This window comes from Pseudomyrmex gracilis, unplaced genomic scaffold (assembly GCF_002006095.1).
Source record: "Pseudomyrmex gracilis isolate BER0280 unplaced genomic scaffold, ASM200609v1 scaffold_206, whole genome shotgun sequence".
Taxonomy (NCBI): Eukaryota; Metazoa; Arthropoda; class Insecta; order Hymenoptera; family Formicidae; genus Pseudomyrmex; species Pseudomyrmex gracilis.
In genome coordinates, this window is record NW_018020790.1 from 47,843 (window position 1) to 71,074 (window position 23,232).

Consider the following 23,232-nt stretch of genomic DNA (forward strand, 5'->3'; position numbering starts at 1 on the left):
AAGAAAATAATAAAGAAGAATAGTTACATTATCGACACGACGTAGTTGTGGACTACTACTTAGTTCGTACGGCGCCCGTTGGCGCTACGAGGAACCCCCCCGCTTGCCCTCCGATCCCCGCGCCTACTCCGCGAATTTTTGACGCCGTGTGTATATAGAGTAAAGCATATAAGCCGATCAAGATGTACGCTACTGAAATCAGAAAGTCACACTCTCGCCATCTAGTAGCGGACTACCTCGCGGAAACCTCACGCGGTAGATGCGCGAAGCTACAGCCCAGCTGTGTCGACAGAGCTGACTAATCTATGCTTTACGAGTACTCAGTGGCGTGTGTGTGTACAAATTATAGTTTATTTCATTAATGAATATTCATACGATTTCTCCCGCCTCTCTGATGTCACGACTCGATACGTTTGCAACGAGCATGAAGAAACTTCGAAACGTAACGGTAAACTATGAATAGCAATATAACTACCGATCGAGAATCGTCAGCCATCGAAGGTTCCGTGGTGTAGCGGTTATCACGTCTGCTTTACACGCAGAAGGTCGCCAGTTCGATCCCGGCCGGAACCAATTTTTTTTTTTTCCAAAATATTTCTCGCTCCTTCTCTTATTTGTTAAAATTTTAGAAGACGTAAAAATAAACACGCACGCGTCTCGTTTCGCAAAATCGGGGTCTCGCGCTTGTATGTAAACGTTTTTTTAAATATCAATTTAGATTGCAAATAACATCGCTCGAGTACGCACTTATCGTTTCATGTGTGCAAAGTATGTTCATACAAAGAGCTTCAAAAGAAAAAGCTCATAGAACCTATCTCGGGATTATCGGTTACATATTTCACCGGGAATATTCTCCGCGTGAGTATCAGATGCGAGTATCGGTTGTGTACTTTTCATGGAATATTCTCCGTAAGCACACGGATGTATGCGCGCGAGGCGCATACACACACAGATACACACCTGCGCTCGCCGCGCATCTGTGTGTCGACATGCGCGTGCTGGGTGGTGGTAAGTGGAAGCTCGGCCGCCTGGCGGGGGAAAGCGAGGAGAGACGATAGTGGGAGACGCTCCAACTTCAGTTCGTATTTGACGCGCAGTCGTTTAGGTGTGTCGTCTCGCGCGCGCGTGTTTTCTCTCGCGAGCTCGTCTTTCTGTCTCTCTCTCTTTCTCGTCCACCGCCAGTGTGCATTCTCTGCCCGCGCATAAATACGTTGTTTCGCTTCTTTCTTTATGTTCCGCGTTCGTTCGCAAATAACGTCGCGCGATACGTTCGCTGTGACCTTGTCGAAATTTGGAGAATCGGATCTTGCGCGCGGGACACTTCGCGCGAGCATATATCTCGGTCTTCCTCCTCTAAATACGTCGTCACGGGTCCGACATGCGTAGGAAGACGACGGCCGTGCCGGGAGGATCGTCGTCGTCGATCACGCCACGTATTTCCTGAACCCAATGTCCGGAAGCTACCCTTGGACCCGGAACCGGCGAAATGAGGTGAGTAAACCAATCGATATATCCCCCTCCTCCCTCGAGTTCATCGTGTGTCACAGACGATAGCCTGACCTGACTTCGAGCTTTGGAGCTTTTGGAATTCGAAAGAGGTCACGTGACACACGGACGAATTGTCTCAAAGCGATTGGAAACAACGCGCGACACACAAGTTGTAGCTCGTTTTAGATATATATCGTCGTCTATCGCGAAGATGCGGCGAAGAGCGACGCGATGTTCCAGTTTCCGAAACTCTCGGCACTCGGTTATTGATCGTCCTGTGATCCGAGGATTCGAGTCTTTATTCTCTCGCGAGTGTGCGATCGCGACTTTTTTTTTTCAAAATTTGTGCGCTACTTATTTCGAAGAAATGGCCGACTAGTTTCCGCGGTTGTGAAACTTTTATCATGGCGTCGACATCACTTTTCGCCGAACTTTTGCTCCCGATCGACGAAACATTAATGTGCGCTAAAATGCACAAAACTTTCGCCGGTAAGTGAAAAGAGAGAGATCAAACGGGAATGTAAAGCGATTATCGCATTACGGAGGAGTTTTTATGAATATTCGCGACGCTATTTCGAACTGCTTGAACGTTGTCGATAATCGCGTGGTTAATAATACAAAACGCCAGTGGTCTGCCATTGAAATTGTAACATTACTCGAGTGCTTTGCACATTCAATTAAATATTAAAAATTGAAAAACTATTTTCCAAATGTTCAACGGAATAAAACAATGGACAAAGACAATATCTTTCCTTTTGCAACAAAACTGATATCGAAGCGTTAAATCGAAATATTTTGTATCAAAAAATCTCTCACTTTTGAATATTTATATATTTACATGTAATATATATATTTATAATATTTACATATTTATATATTTTTATTTCGTACGTAAAACGTTACGCTTCTGATTTTTTCAGATGTCCGGTAAAGGCCGCACTGTGAGGAGGATGACGAGAATCCGCGTCGAAAGTGACGGAGCACCGATACGTGCATCGTACCGTGACACGAGAATGACTCCGCGAAACGATTAACGACGTTTCATTGTTGTTTAGTGAGCTTTTCGATCGCTGCACGAAAAAATCGATTATTATTGTTCGAGTCTGAGAGACTTTGGCGAGCGGAAGAAAGAACTTTTTGTTTCGAACTTTGTACGATGTGATTCAGGGGCGCGAACATAAAGAATAAAATACTTAAAAAAACAAAAAAACAAAACAAAAAGAGACTGACGCGCGGTAACTCGTCACAGTGTGATCGCGGTATCGATTGTGCTCGTAGCAACACTTGCTTGAGTAGTTGCGTATACGGAACGACATCGACGCTTTGGAGCTCAGATCCTCGGTTTACTCATGTTGGGAGTGCTGAAACGGCGTTGGAAGCCATCAAAAAGGTAAGTCCGAACACTTGTACAAAATACTTATTTATTTTTGCATCAGAAAATCAACAAGAAATCGCACATTGGAAGCCATCAAAAAGGTAAGTCCGAACACTTGTACAAAATACTTATTTATTTTTGCATCAGGAAATCAACAAGAAATCGCACAGACTAGAAACTCAATAACTAACTGGAAATTTTTTCAAACTTTTGTACTTTTTTTTTGTAAATACACTTTTGTTATAATTTTCTACGTTAAAAAGAAAGTGTGACGCGCGCGAGGAGAAAGATTGGTTTCTACCAGTCAAGCCGGCTTCAAGCGAAACTCAGCCTTCGTTTTGATTTATTCATTTCCCCCGAGATGGAGGTCGCGCCTCTTTGAAATTGGCCGCGGTTAATTTCGGGGTTAACTCGCGCGGGTCGTTGTGCGAGATTTGCTCGCTTTAAACCTAACCTAACCTACGCGTACGTGATACTCAACTTGTGCGAATTGTATTTTGCATTAACGACTCGCGCGCATTCTCTCTCGAGGTGTGTCATTTTTGTTCGTTAGAATCTGTCGTACAAGATTAATATGTCGATAGAGTTCGTTCTCTCTCGAAGGGACAAGCGCAACCATATACGCGTACGCGTTTCCTTTACTATCCGCTTTGTTTGCGCGTGATATGTTATGCCTAAACATGGCCGTACATGCCCGCGGGGACCGCAGGTTAATATTGACGGTCGGAGAAATAATCCATTGCGACTCGCGCGCGGAGACGCACTCGCTTACGCGTTGTTGCATAGCTTTGCATAATGAGAGCTCCGTCCCGGGTAATTCGAAAGGATTATCATAACACCTGCTGCGCGGCTGGGCCCTTAATTAATTCCCATCTCGGGTTTCCATCGCGCGCTCGGAGAACGAGGTCTCAACGTTCAGGAAAAAAAAAACGAGAGGAAAAAAACAGCGAGCGGTAATACCGCGGGGGAAAAACTTAGGTACGTGATAACGCGCGCAACACGAGAGAACACGCGACGTCAGAGAGAACATGCGACAGAATTTATAAATTTTCTCATTCAGAGCAATCGTAACGCGCCGCGCGATTAAGACGCTGCCGTTCCCGCGCAGCGGCGCGCGTTATCGCGATTACGTTTCTCGCGAATCAAGAGCATCTCTCTCGCTAATTGAATAAACCCGCAGTCCGGATACATCGCGTGAAATACTTTATTTTATACATCCCGCGATCTCGACAGGAGGGAGCACCCTCCTGTCGAGCGAGAGCGCAATCTTCCTCTCTCAACAAAGTTTTAGCGCGCACGTTTATTCCTTTCAGTGATTTTTTTTTTTTCAATTTTTACAACTTCTAAACCGCAGGTTTATGCAAACGCGAAAGTTGAAGCGTTTATACGCGCAAACCGCATGCAAGAAAAAAAAGGATCAAAGATTGTTTTGAATGGGCCTCTCTCGCGACGGTCGTAAAATCATTTATTGAGCCGCCATCTTATGTATAGCCGTGATAGAGTGAGAACGCGCGCGCGGAGAGGGAGAAAAAATTTATATCACCGATCGGGATTAGTTGCACGAAAGAGAACGGGGGTAACTTTTCTGAAAGCCGTACGGCAATTAATTTGGCGCGCGGCTGCAAAGTTCGCGTCGGCACGCAAGAATTTACGCGCATGACATTCGCGAGAACGGAGATAGATAGAGAAAAAGAGAGAAAGAGAGAGGGAGAGGAAGTGCGCGACGGCGAGGAACTAAGTTTAGAAATATCACCACAATCTCTTCTTTTGTTTTTCTTTTTCTTTTTTTGAGAAAGCGCAACGTTCAGTCGCTCCGCTTTGTGATGTATATTCGGCGTAAAGAGGATGGCAGACAGAAATGCATCTCTCGATCAAATTTACTTAACCGACCGTCAAAACGCATTGAGGAACAGAATGTGAGAAAAGATTTCGAAAATAATTCGCGCGCGCGCACGGTGAATGTGTGGAAAACGTCAAAGCATGTAGAAAGTTTACGGAATGCAATGAAATTAGAGGATACGTTACGTTCGTGGGACGCACCGTGGAGGGATCATTAGCACTTAAGATTTCGCCGGAATAGTCATGGGTTAAAATCAAGACCGGTTTAGAGACACACGTACAAACGATGATCGAATTGGCTGCGAACGAAGTGGAAAACCGTGCGTTTTCGAATGACTTAACTTTTTGCAGTTCTATGTTTTTGTGCGTGTGTCCAAATAATGGTGCGTGTGAGATAATCGCTTATCGAACGACAACAAAAATAAATCCATAGATTTATTCAATGCTGTCAAATTCAAAACAATTAAGTATCTTCTGTATCGAGTAATTTTTTTCGAATTTCTCTCGAACGCATCACGTGGCGCGCGCGTAGAGAGAATCGAAAAAGCTTATTTTTGTTTTTTTTTACTCCAGCTTTTGAAGCGTTCCACACGTTTATCCGCACGTTTGACATATGTTTACAGAGTAAGTTGGGATGTTCGTTCGCTAGGTCATCGCTCGCGCCAATGAGAGTCCGCGTTGCTCGCTGATGTTTTCAACTGCGATTTGTTTTCGAACAATGCCACGGCGTGCAGATACATCGCACGGCGGCGTGTGTTATTAATTGGAAGCGAAACACACACATTTCTGTGCAAAAAATAACTTTCACTCAGATTTGTAACTTTTTCTTTTTTTTGCAGTAAAGAGTTAAATTTTTCGCGCGCAGAGAAAATAGAAATATTTTTGTATTTGCGTCGAGACAATAAATTAATTATTAGGTGTAAATTAGATAAGAATTTACATGGAGATTAACAAAAATTTTTTCGCGCGTGCACCAAATCTTGCGAAATCTTTTTTTAAACGTAATATATTAGGAATTACGACACGAAACGACCAAGACGACAAGAGTACCGCTCGATCTGACCGACTACGAGAATAGTTTTTGGCGTGCGACACAGAAGGCGGAATATATAGGTTACAGATAAAGTATATCATACGCAGGAGAGAGAGAAGTGCAGCAAAAGAGAACGAGCGAGCGATGTCTCAACGAGCCGCTCACGGCGCTCTTTCTCTCGTCCGGAAGTTTCTAGTGACGTGTAGGACGATTCTGATGACACTGTCGCGGTATAAGCGCAAATGTGGACGCGTTTCGTATTTCTGAAAAAAAAAAAAAAAAGAAAGACAAAAACACGTCTGTTAAGGTTTAACATCGCGTTGCAAATAAAAGAGACAAAAAATGCTCATTTTTATCATTACCGCGTGTAAACGGTTATTTTAACAAGAATGGAATTTTAACAAGAATGGAATTTTCTCTCGAAATGTTCTTGTTGCAATTAAGCGTGTGGCTACGTGGGGCTGAAGCTGACATTTTAGAAGATACTTTACTAATTGCAAGTTTCGTTATTTCAACGCTCGCTTCTTTCCTTGTTGCAAAAATATTTCTTCACGAGAAAAAAATTATTTTTAGAAATGTGAGATGTGGGAAAATCGGTGGCTGCGTCGGAATTAAATAGAGCGTCGCGGCCGTAAGTTGGAATTTCTCCGATTTGTGCCGATAACAGCGTGGTGGTAGGTGTTGCGCGCCGACCAATTCGCTAATTGGCGAGAGCATAAATCTATATGCGGCAAATTAGACGAACGCGCAGCCGAATACGGCGCGCGCGCTTATAAATACCAGCATCGCGCGCGGATGCACCGATCTCAACCGCTTTTCGATATAACCGCGACTCTGCCACGCGCGTTTCAATGGCGCGTGGAAGAGAGTAACCTCCCTTTCAGACTCACCAGCAATTCGCGAATCATTTGGATACGGGATGTGCACACGCGGTAGTCATAGTAATTTACTCCCGACGTGAGAAACTCCAAAAGGGCACACGGAGAAAGAAACTTTTAAACGAATCGACCAATCAAAGAAGAAGACCAGGATTTTTCTCCGAATTATCTTCGTGTTTTTTTTCCGATGACTTTCAACGCCACAGCAAGCATCTCTCTTATTTTTCCGCGCAAGTCCGTAAATATTGTTTTCTTTCATTCGTCGAGGTAATTGCACATCTCGCTGAAGTATCTATCAGACGGGCGTCGCGGTCGTTTCTTTCCGGCATGAACACGTCGGCGGGAGGAATAATGTTCCCCAGGAAACGCATGGCAGAACAGTATATGCACGCCTGGCTGCATCTACACGCCCGCTCTCTTTTTCACCATGCGTGTGGTTTTTTCTTTTTTTTTCCTCGCGGCGGAACTAACAACCCCCTAAATGACTCGTTCAAGCCGTCCGCACTGTCGTTTCTCTCGGGGGTGAGAAACGTGCGGGAAAAAAATCTTTGCATTCGGACTGATTTAATTTTTTTGTTTACTTGCACGTACTTATTCGAGGTTTTTGTTTTTGTTGTCCGACGATGCTCGAGATTAGGAGAAAACATTCGAGCTACATGAAAAAAAAAAACGTTATTTACTTCATTTACACTTGTTATGTATCATTTTTCGTCTTGTATAAGAGTTAATCGTGTTGCTTCGAGTTTCGCGTCGCGTATAGAATTACACGCGCGGAAAACCGCAATGTGTCTCGGAAGATAATGTGACTCCGTATTTCCGTTCAAAAATACACACGACCGGTTCTCAGGGGGTTTGAGTTGTCTCCCGTCCCGGGGGAGACAGCTCGACGTGATATTTTAAAGTCCATTCTGCCGGAAGTGGTCGGGCACCGAAAACTGCTTTCGAGTGGCTTACGGTGGTGGTAGTGGTGGCCGATGGTGATGGTGGTGGTGACGATTACCTCCGAGAATACGTGTCCACCCCTGCATTTTGAGAGCAGTCTACCGGTGAAAATTGAATGGATGGGAGGGAAACCGTATCGATTTCTGCTTATTACGTGTGCGGGTTGTTTCCAAGTTTATTTTTATACTCCCGGGGAAAACTCTCTTACGTGCGGCGCTCTACGTATATATTTACCTCTGATTAAAGAACTTTGAGATTGCTTGTGAAATAATAAAAAGCAGCAAGCCGAAAAGCGCTAACGCGCGCGTGCTAGCTTTTTTAATCCTATCGAACGCGCGGCGTCGCGTGTACAAACTTTCCGGCGCTAGGGGGGTCTGATACGCGTTGTTATTATTACTATCAAGCGCCAAACCACCAACGCTGTTCTCGTCGTGAAGAAGGGGATACGATACTTTATGAATACACACACACGCAGCGGAGATGAATATCTCATCGTGTAGAGACGCGCGTGCGCGTGCCGGCATTAAATGCACGCTTAATGCTCAAAGCGATTTTATTATGAGGTTATTATGCCGCATTGACTCGTTTTCTCCTCGTTGGGACAACTGTCTCACATACAGGGAACAACGTTCGATTAGCGTCACGTTTTTTCCTCTTGCTTTTTCTCTCTCTCACTCACGAAGGAGAACTTTCTCCCTGTGAGATTGTTATTTCAGGAAAACCTTTTCTCACAACTTTAACCTTCTGGTTCTGCGGACGAACGTCGAATCTCGTCTCTTCTATTGCAAATATCCAATTTGTATCATTTACATTAAATCACAAGAATTACGGGCTGGTTTCACTTCTGACGTGTGACGTTTAATTCGCGTTACGTACGTCAAATCACGATTTTATTGTTAAACCGACAATTTGTTCTTCTTCAACATAATACGCAGTAATTTTTAATGAAATGTGTAATTACAATCTCTTGTGCAATTGTACATGTCATCGTGAAAAAAGTCTTCAAAATTAAAATCTCGAAAATAAGAGAGAAAGAGAGAGAGAAAGAAAGATCGGATTTAATTGAAACTAAAATCGCACGATATCTCTCTACGTGTCACGCGGTTAATTCAAAATTAACTCTCATTCGCAGGATTCGAATTTTGAAATGACTTCGAGACAGCTTTATGTCACTCATTTATTTCTAATTAAAATTTACTGCGCTATTAATAAATACGTATCGGCGATACAAAAATTAGTTTTAATTCGGACTCTTCTCCCGTTTTTTTTTTTATCATCTTTATACAGTTGTTTTATATCGGAGAGAACGTTGGCAACTCATCGTATCAATACAAGTCCCCTAGTTTGATAAAACTCGTTTTCGGTCGTTGATGCACGCGCGAGTTCACGTTCGTTCGAATCCGGTATCGGAATTATCCGAGTGCGAGTGTAATATTGTAAATGGAGATCGGAGTCAGGTCGTTTGTCAGGAGCGTTATTGCGCGTCAGCGCAATTCCGCTCTCGAAGATAACGCGGACCGAGCAATCTCGAAAGACACTTTCGGTCAGAGATAACGGGGAGGGAAGAAATAAGTTCTTGCGCTTGGCCGCTTTTTGTGCTACTTGAAAAGAAGGCTAAAGGCGAATGAGCCGGCGACAAGTCGCTGAACTCGCCGAGATAAACGCGCGCGATGTGCTTGCGAGGCTTCGCGCGACACGTTAAATAAACACTCTCTTTTACCCTCGTCGAGCGCTCGCGTCCTGACCGGTCGCGCACTTTTTTTTCCCATTCATCGATTTTCGAGACGCACGCGTGCGAGCTTCTGACTCTCGGCTCTTCCAGAATATTTTCTTGAAAACAAAAAAAAAGAGTAATTTCGAAATGTTAATTTGTATTCTTCGACTTCTTGGAAAAAGATCTTTTTGCGTCTTGTATGTGTACACACGTAGTCTCTCATACGGAAAACTGGCACACCCACATTGCCATGGTGCTTGGAATTTTCCAGAGCTCGTACAACCCGGAGGCCACCCGCAACCCGAGTCTGAATGTCGCCGGGTGGAGGTTTATTGATTAGACTAACTCTCGGGGGTGCCCCACCCCGGCGTAACCCACCACCCGCGAATATAGTTCAGCTGCTCGCCCTCGACATTACTGACCTACTACCATGTGGCGACCCTTATCCGGAGCGCTTGTGCATGTTGATCTCTCTTTCTCTTTCTCGGCAGAGGTTTTCGAGAACAAATTGAAGAGCCGTTATTTGTTCGTAGAATTTATTTCAATAAATCTAAAAATTGAATTAAAACCTCGAGATAAGATTTTTTCCGACTTAGCAGCGCGAATATATCTTCGATCGCGAGTGTCAATTTTTGAATTATATCGTTCGCCCAATGAGATTTTCGCGGTTTTTTCTGATTCGTTGCGCGCGCGAGCAGCACTTGCCGAAGGCGCGAAGAGATGAGGCGAAAGACGACCCGGAGAAAAGAAAAATGAGAAAGAGAAAAAGAGAGAGAAACTGGCCGTTCTCGAGTGCAGGCTGCTTGGCGTCCCCTCGTCTTCTTCGTCAGCCGCATTTTAATCAGACCTCGTATTAAAGAGCACTCGCTGTGCATTCTCTGACATTATGCATTTGGCCGATGCGCGCGATAATTCTCGACACTTCGTAATCAAAGCGGGTCACACGAGAAAAATTCGTTTTGAAATATTTATACACGCGCATAATTTGCATATTAATAATATTATAAATATATTTTTAAAATATTTAATTGTGCTTGTTATTATTAGCAATGCGATGCTACGAGATAAATAACAGTTACAAACGAAAAGTGTTTTTTAATTCACTCGAGCGTTTATTTATATACATCGAAAGCATTTAAAATTACGCGCGACTTTACAAAGACCTTCTCTGTGTTGCTCTTTTAATTAATTTCAAACTCAATTAATTTTCTCAACCACGAGAAAGAGAAAGAGAGAGAGAGAAAGAGATAAGATATTATATAGAAAAGAACGTTGCTTCTTATGTTGGACAAACTAGCCGCATGTTATTAACTAGAATTAAAGAACATAAAAATCATATTAACAGAAATACAATCCAGAGATCTGTGATTACTGATCATTGTAAAGATTACCAACATGATTTTGAGTGGGAGTGTGTTAAGATTTTAGATACTGAAAGATCTTACTATAAACGCCTGATCTCAGAAACTTTGCACATCAAGAACCAAAACCAAGGTCTTAATTTACAGAGCGATACAGAAAACTTAGACAAAGTTTACTTACCATTGGTTGATAATTCATTATAATATATTTTACATTACGGTTTCTTTCCATCTTAAAATTTCTTGTATATTATTGTTACACACTGTCACGACCTGTCAGTTGTTTGGTTCTTACTTGTAAGGAATTACGTTACACCATGTATTGACATTGATGAGAATCATTTCTGCATACTTTGTAAGTGTTTTTAACAGTTTTTTTTTTTATAATTTGCGTTCCTTTAGTATATAAATTTTGTTTTTTAGATTGTATTAAAAAAGACTTAAAATGAGTGGTTAAAAACGTTTTACGAAAACGTTTTGATATTTTAATAAATATCAAGATTATATGTTTACACCGTTACATCTGTGTCTGCTTCAAATAGCCATTTTTCCTTGAAATTTTTAGAAAAGGACGTGTTTTGTCACGTTATTGCGAGGATATTGCGGGCGGATAAAGGGAGGAAGTCCAGTGAATCAATAGCGAGCATTATATCGGAGAGAGCCTTGTGCAGCAGCAGCAGAAGCTCGAACCGAGTAAGAACGAACAGGACGTGTTCTTTACGTCATACAACGGAGTCAACGCACTGCTTTTTCCGTGCAATGGCGAAGCCACCTGCGTGCTGCACACACGCCGCGTGTGCTGGTGGTGTGTGGTGGACGGTGGCTTTTGAATTTTTAAACACGCGATGCGAGAATGACAAAACCAGCTGCGAGTCGTTAGTTTTGTGCGCTCAATTATTTTAATTGTGACGTGTATAATTATACGATATTGCAAACGCAGTATCACGATTCTTACATGTTTTACGTGCGTGTATGTGTTTTACAAGACAAAAACGTTCCAGAAATCAATTAACGATAATTACAATGTAATAATTAATTGCACGCGCGCATAAGAATTTATCTTTTTTCAAGTGTTACAAATATATTCGGAATATCTTCCGAAATTGCGGATATCGATAATCAAATCGGACTTGTGTGTGATTTTATCGGCCTTGGATTAATCGGCCGGCGCACGTGTTGCACTTGTACGCCGCGCATTACGATTCAGAAAACGGCAGTCTCTGACTCACCGGCAAACTGCTCGTGGAAAACGATTTCCGAATAAACGATGAGTTGAATCTTCCCTTCGTCTCTCTCTCCCCGTGCACTTTACTTTTTTGCGGTCTACGTTTTCGTGTTTAATTAATTTTTAACGAGACCACGCACGGACACACGGAAAATTCGTCGGGATTGATATTTTAATAGAAGCACGTGAAAACTTTTTAGTTTTTAGAACTTCATTTCGTTCACAAGCAACTCGTTCTAAATATAAATATCTATCGTTGATACAAGCGTAAACATGATTCTGCTTTTAAATCGGATGGTTTATGCGTCGGTGTTGAGCGTGATTTTTTGCGTCACCGGGTGGTGCACGTGACGTGAAGAGAACTTGAAGAGAACGCGGTAAGAAAAAAAAGAACGGCGGGAAAGAAAAAGCGGCAGTCGCGCTCTTTCAAGTATTTATACAGCCTCGTGTGTCCGCGGCCGTGCAGGAGACAGGCGCTTTTCCTAGTAGAACCAGAATAGACGCAGAAGAGAGAGAGAAAGAGAGAGGAGAGGAGGAGGCGAGAAGAGAAAGAGGCGATAACTCGTTTCGGTTTGCCTTTTCCCCTCGACCTCTTGTGACCACATTGTTAATTACAATTTGTTTTTCTTCGCGCCAAACGCGAGCACCTGTGCTTACATCGCGCTTCTCGGAAAGAAGCGATTATCGGTACGGCCCTTTAATCACGTTGGTGTTTTTTTGTTGTTGCTCGACGAGTTCATTCATGTTCATCGCAATTTCGATGTGTGTCCGACGCATAATAGTTTCGCGACGGACGGAACTCGAAATATCGCGCGCGCTTTGTAAATACAAGATAATCTTTTTTTTTAGAATCGATACTAGTTTTTCTTCTATTCGCGAGAAAACTGGGGATAAAGAGTTTAAGAAGGACGGTTTGCGGGAACATTGAATGATAGAGAGAGAAAGAGAGTGAGTGGTGGCGAGTCGAGTGGAACCGAGTGGAATGAACGGAGTGGAAGGGTCTTTCCTTGTCGGATCCGCGAGGAGAGCGAGAGAGCAGCAACCGAGAACGGATGAATCACTCACTGCCTGCGATTGCTGCCGATACTCGCTGGCGTGTAACCGGCTGGCAGCAGGCTGCGCGATAGGTCGCCGCACCTTGCTCCTCGTTCTTCTTCTTCTTCGTTCTCGAAGTCCCCTTCGACGCGCCTCGAAGTCGTCCGTCTTAGTCAACCATTTCGCGGCTGGTCCCAAAATTATTCCACGGAATAACGCGGAAATATTTTAAGTACGTGTAACATTTTGTTGTACGTCATGTGTGTTCTTTATACACACATGCGCGCGTGTACGTATATACGCTCAAATCTCTCGAGCTTTGCAGCCTGAGGGTCGAACAAAGAGTTCGTCTCGCCGACGTTATTTCCACCCTGACGTTTCTCCGACACGTCCGCAAAAGTCTCTTTCTCACCGCGGAATTTCCTGAAAAGAATCTCGCCCGCGTAGTTTACCCGCTCGGCGTGCCCGAGAAGATTGCTCGACGTTCTCGAACGTATCCGTGCGATGAATAAGTCATTCTGTGCGTCGATTTTCATAAAGGGAAGGAAAGATTCTTTCCGCATTGTCTCTTTCTCTCTTTCTCCCTCTCTTTTTATTGCATTTTTATGATAGTAAGTGCGAATTACAGCGTGACTTACAGTATACGTGAACTTGGACTAATTACGCGAATTCGAGAAAAAAGACGAAGAAAAATAATAGGAATAATATCTTGTTACTCGCGAAACGTGAAAACCAGAGAGAAAGAGACCCTTTGAGTCTTTCTCGGCTCGCCGCGAGATAAAGGCGGCGCAATTCGTGCTAGTGGAACGGAATGACATTAATCATATGGGACTGCATTAAAGTCTTCATTTAGTCCCTCCTCTCTTTCGAGCGGCGACATTAAAATGATGTATTTTTTTTTGTCGCTCGCGTGGGCTCGACCGAGGTTTTTATTTTTACGCAGGCGTAGACACACTTTCACGCGCTCGTTGTTTTCTTTATTAAAATTTATACACGTGAGTTGTGCGTTTCGTCTCTCATTTCCTTCGTTTCTTCCTTCGAGTTCTCATTTCCTCGCTTTTCTTCCGAATTTCCGAGTATTCTACGTTAGCGTGATGCGCACGCGAATCCCTTCGCGAATCCTTTCCTTTTCTTATCCCGCGCATTTTGCCGGAAACGAGTTTCTGTCGCTTTCGCGGAAACATAACGCGCGCAAACTCCCCGCAAAAACTAATGCAAATTAAGCCGGGCATGCATATTAACTACGCGTTGTGCTTGCGGCGCGGATGAGTCGCGCGCGCGATATAATCTAGCTGTTGTAATACACATTTTCGCACGCGCGAGAGAGAAACCAGATCTCTCTACGGCTAAATTATTCGCGACTTTCATCCGCGAAACAGTATAGGTACCACTACGGGATTACGACGATGCGAACGTGGTTAGTACGCGCGCACAGACACTCTGTGCTTTTTGAACGCAACTAACGAGTGTCGCGGAGTCGAGGCGTCGCGCCGCGTCGTCGCCGAACGGACAATTACACGCGTCTCCTTAATCTTCATCTTCATTAAGATGATTATGGGGGGCGGAACTCTGTGTGTGTGTGTGAGTAAAAAAGCGATAATTAAAGATATTTAATTAATTCTTCTGCTGCAAAAACAGCACAAAAAGTTTTCTCTTTTAACGTATCGTTAAACGAAAAAACATTGCCTTCTTCTCAAAGCGGCTTTTGTTTTCAAAAGTTACCAGTTTTTTTTTTATTATACACGTAATGTTTAATGTATGCGCGATGAAAGGCCCGGGGAATATCTGTTTGTAAAAAAAAAAAAAAAAATAACCACAACGACGCGCGCGAATACCCACTCTTTCCGCCGTTGCGCAGTTCTAGATGTACATGTTTAACTCGGGATGACGTATGTCATTTATATACGTGCCGTAACTTTTGATACGCTCGGGAATTTCTCAATTCGAGGCACGTCTCCCGTGCGCGTCTCGCGAGTTAGTTATCAAGTGTCGCGCGAGAGACACTTCGCGCGTCGAGAGCAGGTGATAGAATATTTGAATGAATGAAAAAAAAAAATGCGGTGCATATTTTTGTTTCGAAATTAATTTCGAAGAACTCTTTAAAGGAGAATTAATGTTTGCGCGTTTTATCGTACGCGGTTTGTGTTTACGAACAAGTTTATAATCATCTCACGTTGTAACAATCTCATATATCAAATCTGTACGAGATCGCGGAGAAACGACCGTTATAATTAGGCGACTTATCAGGCTAGAATCCACCATAACGATCAAGTGTCGGTGCAACTTGCCGTGTTTACCAGCAGTGGCGGCGGCGACGGCGGCGGAACATCGAAAGCTGCGCCGAGCTGCTGCCGGTTAAAAATTCACCTCGGGGATACCCGTACGAGCCATCAGATATCAGCCGGCTGTGTTACGATGGCGTAACATTATCTCGACGATCGGGAAACAAGACTGTGCGGAGCCGATCCCCTCGGTTAGCGGCTGTGCAGCCACGGTCAAGGAAAGTGCAACGTGTGTGTGTGTGTGTATGTGCGCGCAACACACACTACCTGCCGATTTCAATTCGTGAGTTTCGGAGTCAATATCGCTTCCGATTCAATTTTCGTTGTTTCCGTCCGTCTCTCTCTCTCGCTCGCTTCGTTAGACGAACCGTATATTTCTCCGGATCTCGTATTTTACGAGCGACGGGATCGCGTTTATAAATCTCACGAGCGAGTATTATAAATTTTTTCGTGTCTCGTTTGCGCGCGCACGTCGATGGACGACCGTTTTTCATACGCCTCTCCGTCTCGCGCGGTAAATATTTTCATGAGATCTCCTCGACACTCCGAACACCGTGTGTTCGTAAAGATCACAGTAAAGAATGTGCACCACACACATACACGCGCGCGCGCGCACATACACGGAACCCGTGAAGTTACCGTTTGAGGTGCATTCGAAGAAGTAACGTTCGCGCCCGCTCGTACGTCAGCATCCTTTAGTATCCCGGAGACTCTTCTATGTCGCAATTCAACGTCGTCGGGGTCAGCACGGGAGACCGCACGTGTGTCACATACCTCATGCGGCATCCGGAGAGAAAAATTGGCGCTACGGTGCGAAGACCTTGCTCGCGCGAATCTCGCAATTTCACTTCACGTACTTCACGCGAGAGAAGAGAGTAAAAAGAGGGGAGAGAGAGACAAGGGAGGAAAGCTCTCTTGAAACTCGTGGATTCTTCTTTGCGTCGAGAGTTTTCTTCGCGCCGAGGCGACCGACGTTACCTTTTACTGAGGGAAAACGACCCAGTGTGCGGAAAAATCGCGTGTCCTCAATTCGCGTCCACAATGTATTCGCCGCGCGTCTCATCGTAGATTAATTTGTCGCGCATTTGCCGATATCGATTTATAATGTGCGCACGTATAACAGAGCGAGCGTAATTGACTGTGGAAGAGGCTGGAAAAGAATTAACTAAAAAATAAAAACATCGGATATCCCTTTGCAAAGAGAATCACGAAAATCCAAATCCAATGAGTCGTCGTTTGAGATTTTATTTCGAGATTTTATTACGGCTGTTGATCGATCTCCTCTATCTGTCTTTTATCCATACTCGAGATAGAAAGAGAGAGAGAGAGAGAGAGAGAGAGAGAGAGAGAGAGAGAGAGAGAGAGAGACAGAACTTTATCATCGGAAATCTGGATTATCTATACGAGCGATAAATTTTTCAAGTGCGTATCGATAATGGCATAAATCGCACAATAGCTTTAAGTGATATCCGCGTAACAATTAAAACCTGTTACACGTTTCTTTTTTACATACACAAGAAGCGCTTTTTTTTATACGTACGTGAATCTCATACTTTGAGAAACGTACAAAAAGATGATGACGCGATCTAACGCCACAGATTCCGGTGATCTTTATCCTTTGTGTCCAAGAAAAAAATAACAGATACACATTTCTCGTCGCGTTCTCGAGCGGAAAAAAATTTATATAAGAGAACCGCCGCGATCGCGGACAAAACTGTCAAGAAGTCGAGCAAGAAGACGCGATCGTATCGGACGAATTTATTCGAATTTCTTTACGCCTCGTCAGGAACGATGTTCGTTCCCCGAGCTAAGTTTCTCTCCCTGCATCTCTCGTCTCATCTGCTAACGGAAAAAAAAGGCGACTGCGATCACGTCTCCTCCGCAACGCGCCAACGATGAAACATTCGAGAAACGCACGCATCTAGCGTAGTTGTAGTGAGCTGTTTGTTGGCTTTTTTTTTTTACGAACGCGGACATTTTTCGAAGATGTATCTAAAAAAATTATGCCATCGTCCGCGTAGAGAACGCGCTTCTTTTTTCATTGTGTATTATATGCAGCTTAGCAGGATGTTGACGTTTACTCGGAAACTTTTATCGTCGCCGTGAGTATTTATATATACGACGCAGGAGCCGGAATAGAGGCTCTTTCTTTGGTCGTAACGAGCAACGGCAGGTAGTGGCAGGAAGTATAAATCACGATGAGGAATGGACGACACATATTCAATAATCTCGCAATAAAGTGGGACGAAACTTTATTAGGAGACATGTAGCGTGCGGCGAGAGAAGAAGGAAGGAGCGAAGATCGTGAATTTTGTTCCCCTTTTAGTATTTTCTTCTCTCTTTTGCTCTCCCTCTCTTTCTGTCTTTTTTCGTTCTCTATAAATCGTCGGATTAATATCGCTCGTGTGGGAATCTGGTAATCGAAAAAAATGATCGTTCGTGAAAATTGCGCGTGATTTAGGAAATCACATCGTCTGGAATTACGATCTTAATATGCGCAGTGCGCAATAACGTCGTCGTGTTGGTTGCGTGAGTTAACGCGACAATTTGAACATTCAACGATATAATTTCTTTTTTTTTTTTTGCGTGCAAAGAGAAATACAAACTTTTAACCGTACGTGAGAGAGTGAGTTTGAAGTTTGAAACATTCGATTCGCGATTCTCTTTCTTGGAAAGAAAATTACTTCCGAAAGAGTTCCATTTCAAAGTACCAACAATACATCCGCAATGCGGCGAATGCATTTTCAATTGACTGTACGTAACTCGATTTGAAGGGCAATCGCGCTGGGACGTTTCGTTGCTTCAATGACGCGACGTTACTTGACAAATAAGACACCGCGTTTTCTCTCTCTCTCTCTCTCTTTCTCCGGTCGATAGCGGTTATAACGCTCTCGGGTCTCTTCGGACTGGCAATCATATCGTCGAGGCCAAGAGGCGACCGAGAAGCGAGATTCGTGCTCTCGCCGCATTATTTCCGTGCGCAATTGTGGGAGAGAATTTCCGAGCAGCGAGAAAACAAGAGACAATTTGCCCGTCGTCGGACGGGGAGGAAACAACCACTACCGCCGCGTCTCTCTCGAAACGGAACACCCCGAGAGAAGTTAAGTCAGTGGAGTAATAACCGAGCGATATATACTGTGGCTGAATAGCCGCCGAGCAACTGGAGGCGGATCCGGTGTCACGTTCACGTACACCCGTCCTCGAGTCGGGATGCATCGCGTGTCTCTTTCGAAGAACTGCTCTATTCCGTGGGGAATGAAGCCCGTTGGAGTGGTTGTTGTGTAACTTTTTATAATCCCATTGGCAACGCTAGATTTCGATCCTAATTCTTAGGTTCGTGTCTCTAATCTATTGTGAATTTTTGCGCGCGTACGGAATAAAAATCTAAAAAGTGACGATTTTCGTGAACTTTGTGCAAAAGTCGCATCAGCAATTGCAAAACAGCACGAGAGATACAATTAGAACACTTTGAACACACGCGCTGCGTCGTGCGTGGTCGATACTGAATCGTCAAATTGGTCTAATTGATCGTTCGGTGTTGCGGAAACTCGAGGGACGCAATACCGCGGCGGCGCGCACGCGTTGTTCGCCACGTCATCGACCATGTGACCGACCTGGATAGATCCCCGGATTTGTCCAGGATCTGATCACGTGAACGACGACGCTCATGCGCGTCGCGTTCGTGATATTTCGAGAATGATCGTTTTTTGTTTTCCTCGGGTTCGCAACAACACCACTGTCAGGTCTTCTCTTTGATTTCAATTCGCCCGCGCGAATCCTGAATGAACCATTAGTGCCGTGGCATGTGCGTCCCACAGACAGTATGACGCTGCCGTTGCTGCTATTACTCATGATGCCGGGACTTCTGCGATCTCTCCCGAAATAAACCCTCTCTATCCCTCCCCATATGCAGTATGCGCTGTCTTGGCAGGTGCGGTGCCTTTTGGGACGCGCTCACGCAATCGAAATGCGATTCGCGTTTCACGGAAAACGCTGTCGCTTTGTTCGAAGTTAAATTGCAAAAGTCAGTGAACTTTGTAACGTACGTTTGTCAAGCGAATACGCACACACACAGACACACGTAACACATAATAATAATAACAACAACAACATATCATAGAAAGGTAAACATTTAATAATTTATAGCTGAAGACACGTGTAAAATATAAACAACAAAGTGTAAGAAACAAAAGGATACAAGTTACGAGGCGACGAAGAGCGGAAACGTCGTGCACGCGACATTTATATGCGAAAATATAAATTTTGATCAAGGGAGCAATAATAGACCGCGGTGTTACAACTCTCAAATGTCTTCGGAACAGTTTGTACGAAGCTTGCGGTGACTCAGCCGTGGAATGCTGCACGCGCGGCCAGTCTTGATTGCCTGTTAGATTTCTCTGTGTCTCCGGCCGATTCTATAAATAATACGACACACGTACACGCGCTGATACGCCGTACAAGAAATGTAAACGATGCGGCTGTAACGAAATCGCTGTTAATTAAAAACAATCGCGCGCGGATGCGTCATGCGCGAGTCAAGAGAAATCGAATTAACCGCAGCGAATAAACTGTTTAATATTATCAGTTACTAGTGCGACTAACGTTGAGTCCCATGTCAGAGGTCGCAAAAGTTCAACGTTGAATTCGGAAAATCGATTTTCTTAATACCGCAACAATTAATCGCGGGATACCTACTTTCCGTTTGTAATAGCTCGTGTTTTGCACGCGCGGAATTGCGACTTTCAGGCGACGAAGAGCGGTAAGAGATTAATGGAGCTTAATGCTGCGCTGTCCTGCGCTTTCATGAATCGTAATTACTAATTGGACACGGACTGGCGAGTTTGAATTGCGCGGGAGCGTGCACAAAGTCCGTCGGGACGTTGTCGTCGTTGTCTGCTCGCCGAATGAAGTTACACACGCGAAAGCGCGTCCTCTCCCGCGTGCTGTAACCTAACCTAACCTACCCTACCGGCTTCTGTGTTTTGACCTCGGACCGGGTACATCCTCCTGTTTCGACATCGTCTCTCAATTATTTCCATCTGGAGATCAACCACAAAGTGATCAACCGTGTCACAATCCCGACCTCTCGCTCTCTCTCTCTCTTTCTCTGGCGCAACGACAAGTCTCGTGTACGACACAGGGGATTATATGCTTCTGGCAGAGCGAACAACACACAAACGAAGGGCCCCGTCGAGAGCGTCACTCGAGAGATCGCTTAATTTGGTAAAATCGTAGCGAATAATCCGCGGATAATCCCGATAACGATGTTCACGATTCCGGCAGAGCAGCAAGGGATGTCGGGGATGTTTTCGCTCGTCCGTGCGCATCAATAAGCAGAAACAAAGAGAAGCGGGAGAAGAACCAGAGGAAGAGAAAGAGACGGAAACCGAGAAAAAGGAGCGGGATTGGCTATCTCTGTAATTTGTAACGTCGGCCATTCGAGCGTGTAATTCTGTAATGACGAGTAACGATCCCGTCTCAAGTGCGCCCGCCGATGGCGTGGCCCTTGTTGGTTGTTGCGCACGATGCGCTCTCAGGTTGGTCAAACGAAGCCGAGTCGATTTGTTCTTTTTTTCTTTTTTCTTTCTGCGCGTTGTTGTCTTACCGGCCACCGAAAACGAAAGAAACTCTCGTCTCTTTCCGCGGAACCGATTCGCTGTGGCGGCGTAGTCGATACAATCTCAGGGCGATCTCGGGTACGCGCTGAGATTATAATATATTCCATCCTCATCGCATCGAGCGAGTCGCGCTCAAACGAAACCACTTTCGAAAAATATCAAAAAGTGTAGAAGATCGGGAAGGAAGATAATACACAGCGTGTGGAATAAAACAGAGAATAAAATATGTAATATTACACGGTACACGTGAATTACTCGGTGCCGTTTCACTCAGGTGGTAGCTAAAAATAGAACTGGTTATCTCTCTCTCTTCTTCTCTCTCCGGTGTTACCACGAACCTCACTTAAATCCGGTAAACACGAGCGCCAAAGATTATCGTGAGTACTCTCTCTCTCTCTTGGTTTAAAAGGTTTATCGAGTCGCAACAAACGTGACCAGTTTTCGAAGCGTTTTTGTCCGAACGGCAGACTCTTTCGGTCGTCATTACCGTCATTGCCGTGACTCGAACGGACGAATAAATATTCAAACCGAGCAATTGACCCGGTACGCGCGTGGGAGGTCACCCACGCGGCTCTCGCGCATCCATAATGCTTAGCAACTATATAGGTGTGCGTTCTCTGACCTGTGCGAGAGAACGTGTACGAGCGAGTAAAAGAAGCGAGTGTGGAAAATTTGTACTCGATAAATTCATCCCCTTTCCCGCGCGACTGGCCGTTATTCTTATTGCGGCGGGATCGTAAAGTTTGTTTTCTGCAGAGATAGATAATAACGCGAACAATTCACGCTCGGCTCTCTCTCTCTCTCTCTCTCTCTCTCTCTCTCTCTCTCTCTCTCTCTCGGGGAAATTCGACGTAAAAAGTCACGAAATCGCGCTCGGTGCTCACCCACGCATAATAAATCCGCGTGTACGAATGTTCTCCTTTTTTTTCGCGCGAGCGAGGAAACCACTCGGATATTCCTGTGCGAAACGGCACTCGAGACGTCTCTATAAACGCTCTATCGGCGAAGTTATCGTCGTCTGAAGAGAGCGGAAGAACGGTCTCGAGATCTTGATTCTTTTCTCGCGGAATCTCGCGGGACAATTTTGCGCAAAAGTGGAAATGGTGCGCCGTGTCTTTTAACCGAACGTAAATTTTTCGATTTGGCGGTTCGCGTGTGACTCGAATAACTTCTAGAAAAATATGACCTTTCTCCCATCAACCTTGCCTGTGTGCTTGCACGGTTTTCGTCTTTGTTTGAGATAAAATTAAAAGAAAGAGAGTGGGATGAGCGTGGAAAGAAGATGGTCCGCCGCTCGCTTTTCGTTTCGCATCGTCGTGAAAGACGACGCGTTCGTGAGTGGCACATCCGGCCGGAAGTAGTCTTCGTTAGGCGACTGGATCAAGTGTTTTTTTTTTTTTTTTTTTAACATTTTACTGCTTTTCGCGGTATCATCACGACTTGGTGTTTCTTGTCCCCTCCCGACTTTTTTTCTCACGAGACTCGATTTTTTCAAAGTCGCAGTTGTTTTATTTTGTTTTTTCCCGGTTGTGTGAAACAAAAAATTGCTCGCGAATATTTCGCAAAAAGATTTTGTCGGATCTCGCATTTGCATTCGTACATCTGGAAGTCTCTGGAGTTAAAACCGCGAGAGAATGATGCACCTGTGACGGCGGAACGCTTTTGTTGTTGGTTTCCCAAACAACAAAAGAAGGTACGTTCTCACGAGGTCGTCGTTCCCCTCGGCTTCCTATCGTCTCGTCAGTGGCGAGACTTTTGACCCAGAACGAGTAGGAAGCAGCCGAGAAACGTCTAGAGAGCTCGGGCACAAGGAAGTGGTAAATATAACGTCGTTTCAGCGACGCGTGAAGTGTTCGGAGTGCGGGTTTGTATCGGCGCTCGACCAGAAATAGTGGTCGAGAGTTGTTGTGCAGGTGCGCATTCGGCAACTGATGATGCGCGCTTCTCTTTGCTCGGTCGCGTTTCTCATCTTTGTTTGAGATTTACTCTTGAGAAATGTCGCATTTCTTTAATCATTTTTGAAACTTAAATTTAATTATTTTTGGTTGATTGAGTTTTTGCTGTCTATTTTTTCGAGAGGCCATGAAGAATTACGAAAATGGCGATAAGAGAGAGAATTCTGTGGGATTTTAGTACAATCTTTTTTTCTCCCATTCTCTCTGAACGTAAAATCTTGTTCAGAACATCTTCTGACGCCACTATCCGACATTACGGCTTACACAGTTCGTTCATAAGTTATCGCGTACAAATGGACGGCGAACAAATGGATGATGAAATCCGATTCCCTTTTCTTCTCTTTCTCTCTCTTTTTCAACGCATGAAAATTTAATTATTTAGGATTTTCACACGAGATTTTTTACACAGAGGGACGAATTGTGTCGATATGAACGCTGTTTTGTTGTCACGGAACAATACACAGTTTGTCCGGAAAGTTCCCGGACT

General features: G+C 44.4%; 1 protein-coding gene and 1 non-coding gene across 6 annotated transcripts in view; both read left to right on the top strand.

Moving 5' to 3' along the window:
- Positions 1-420: 420 nt before the first annotated feature.
- The window catches only part of LOC109858473, an 88,973-nt gene continuing 66,161 nt past the window's right edge, over positions 421-23,232 (top strand). For 4 of the 5 annotated variants that reach the window (XM_020435754.1, XM_020435757.1, XM_020435758.1 and 1 more), the window contains exons 1-2: positions 1,096-1,491; positions 2,409-2,878. In XM_020435754.1, coding sequence (XP_020291343.1) covers positions 2,838-2,878 — 41 coding nt within the window. In that variant the 5' untranslated portion in view covers positions 1,096-1,491; positions 2,409-2,837. Of the gene's footprint in view, positions 449-1,095; positions 1,492-2,408; positions 2,879-23,232 lie in introns of those variants that run through there. The other variant, XM_020435755.1, reaches the window with a different exon arrangement.
- Trnav-uac lies at positions 501-573 on the top strand. The gene has a single exon. It is a non-coding gene; the product is annotated as a tRNA-Val (tRNA).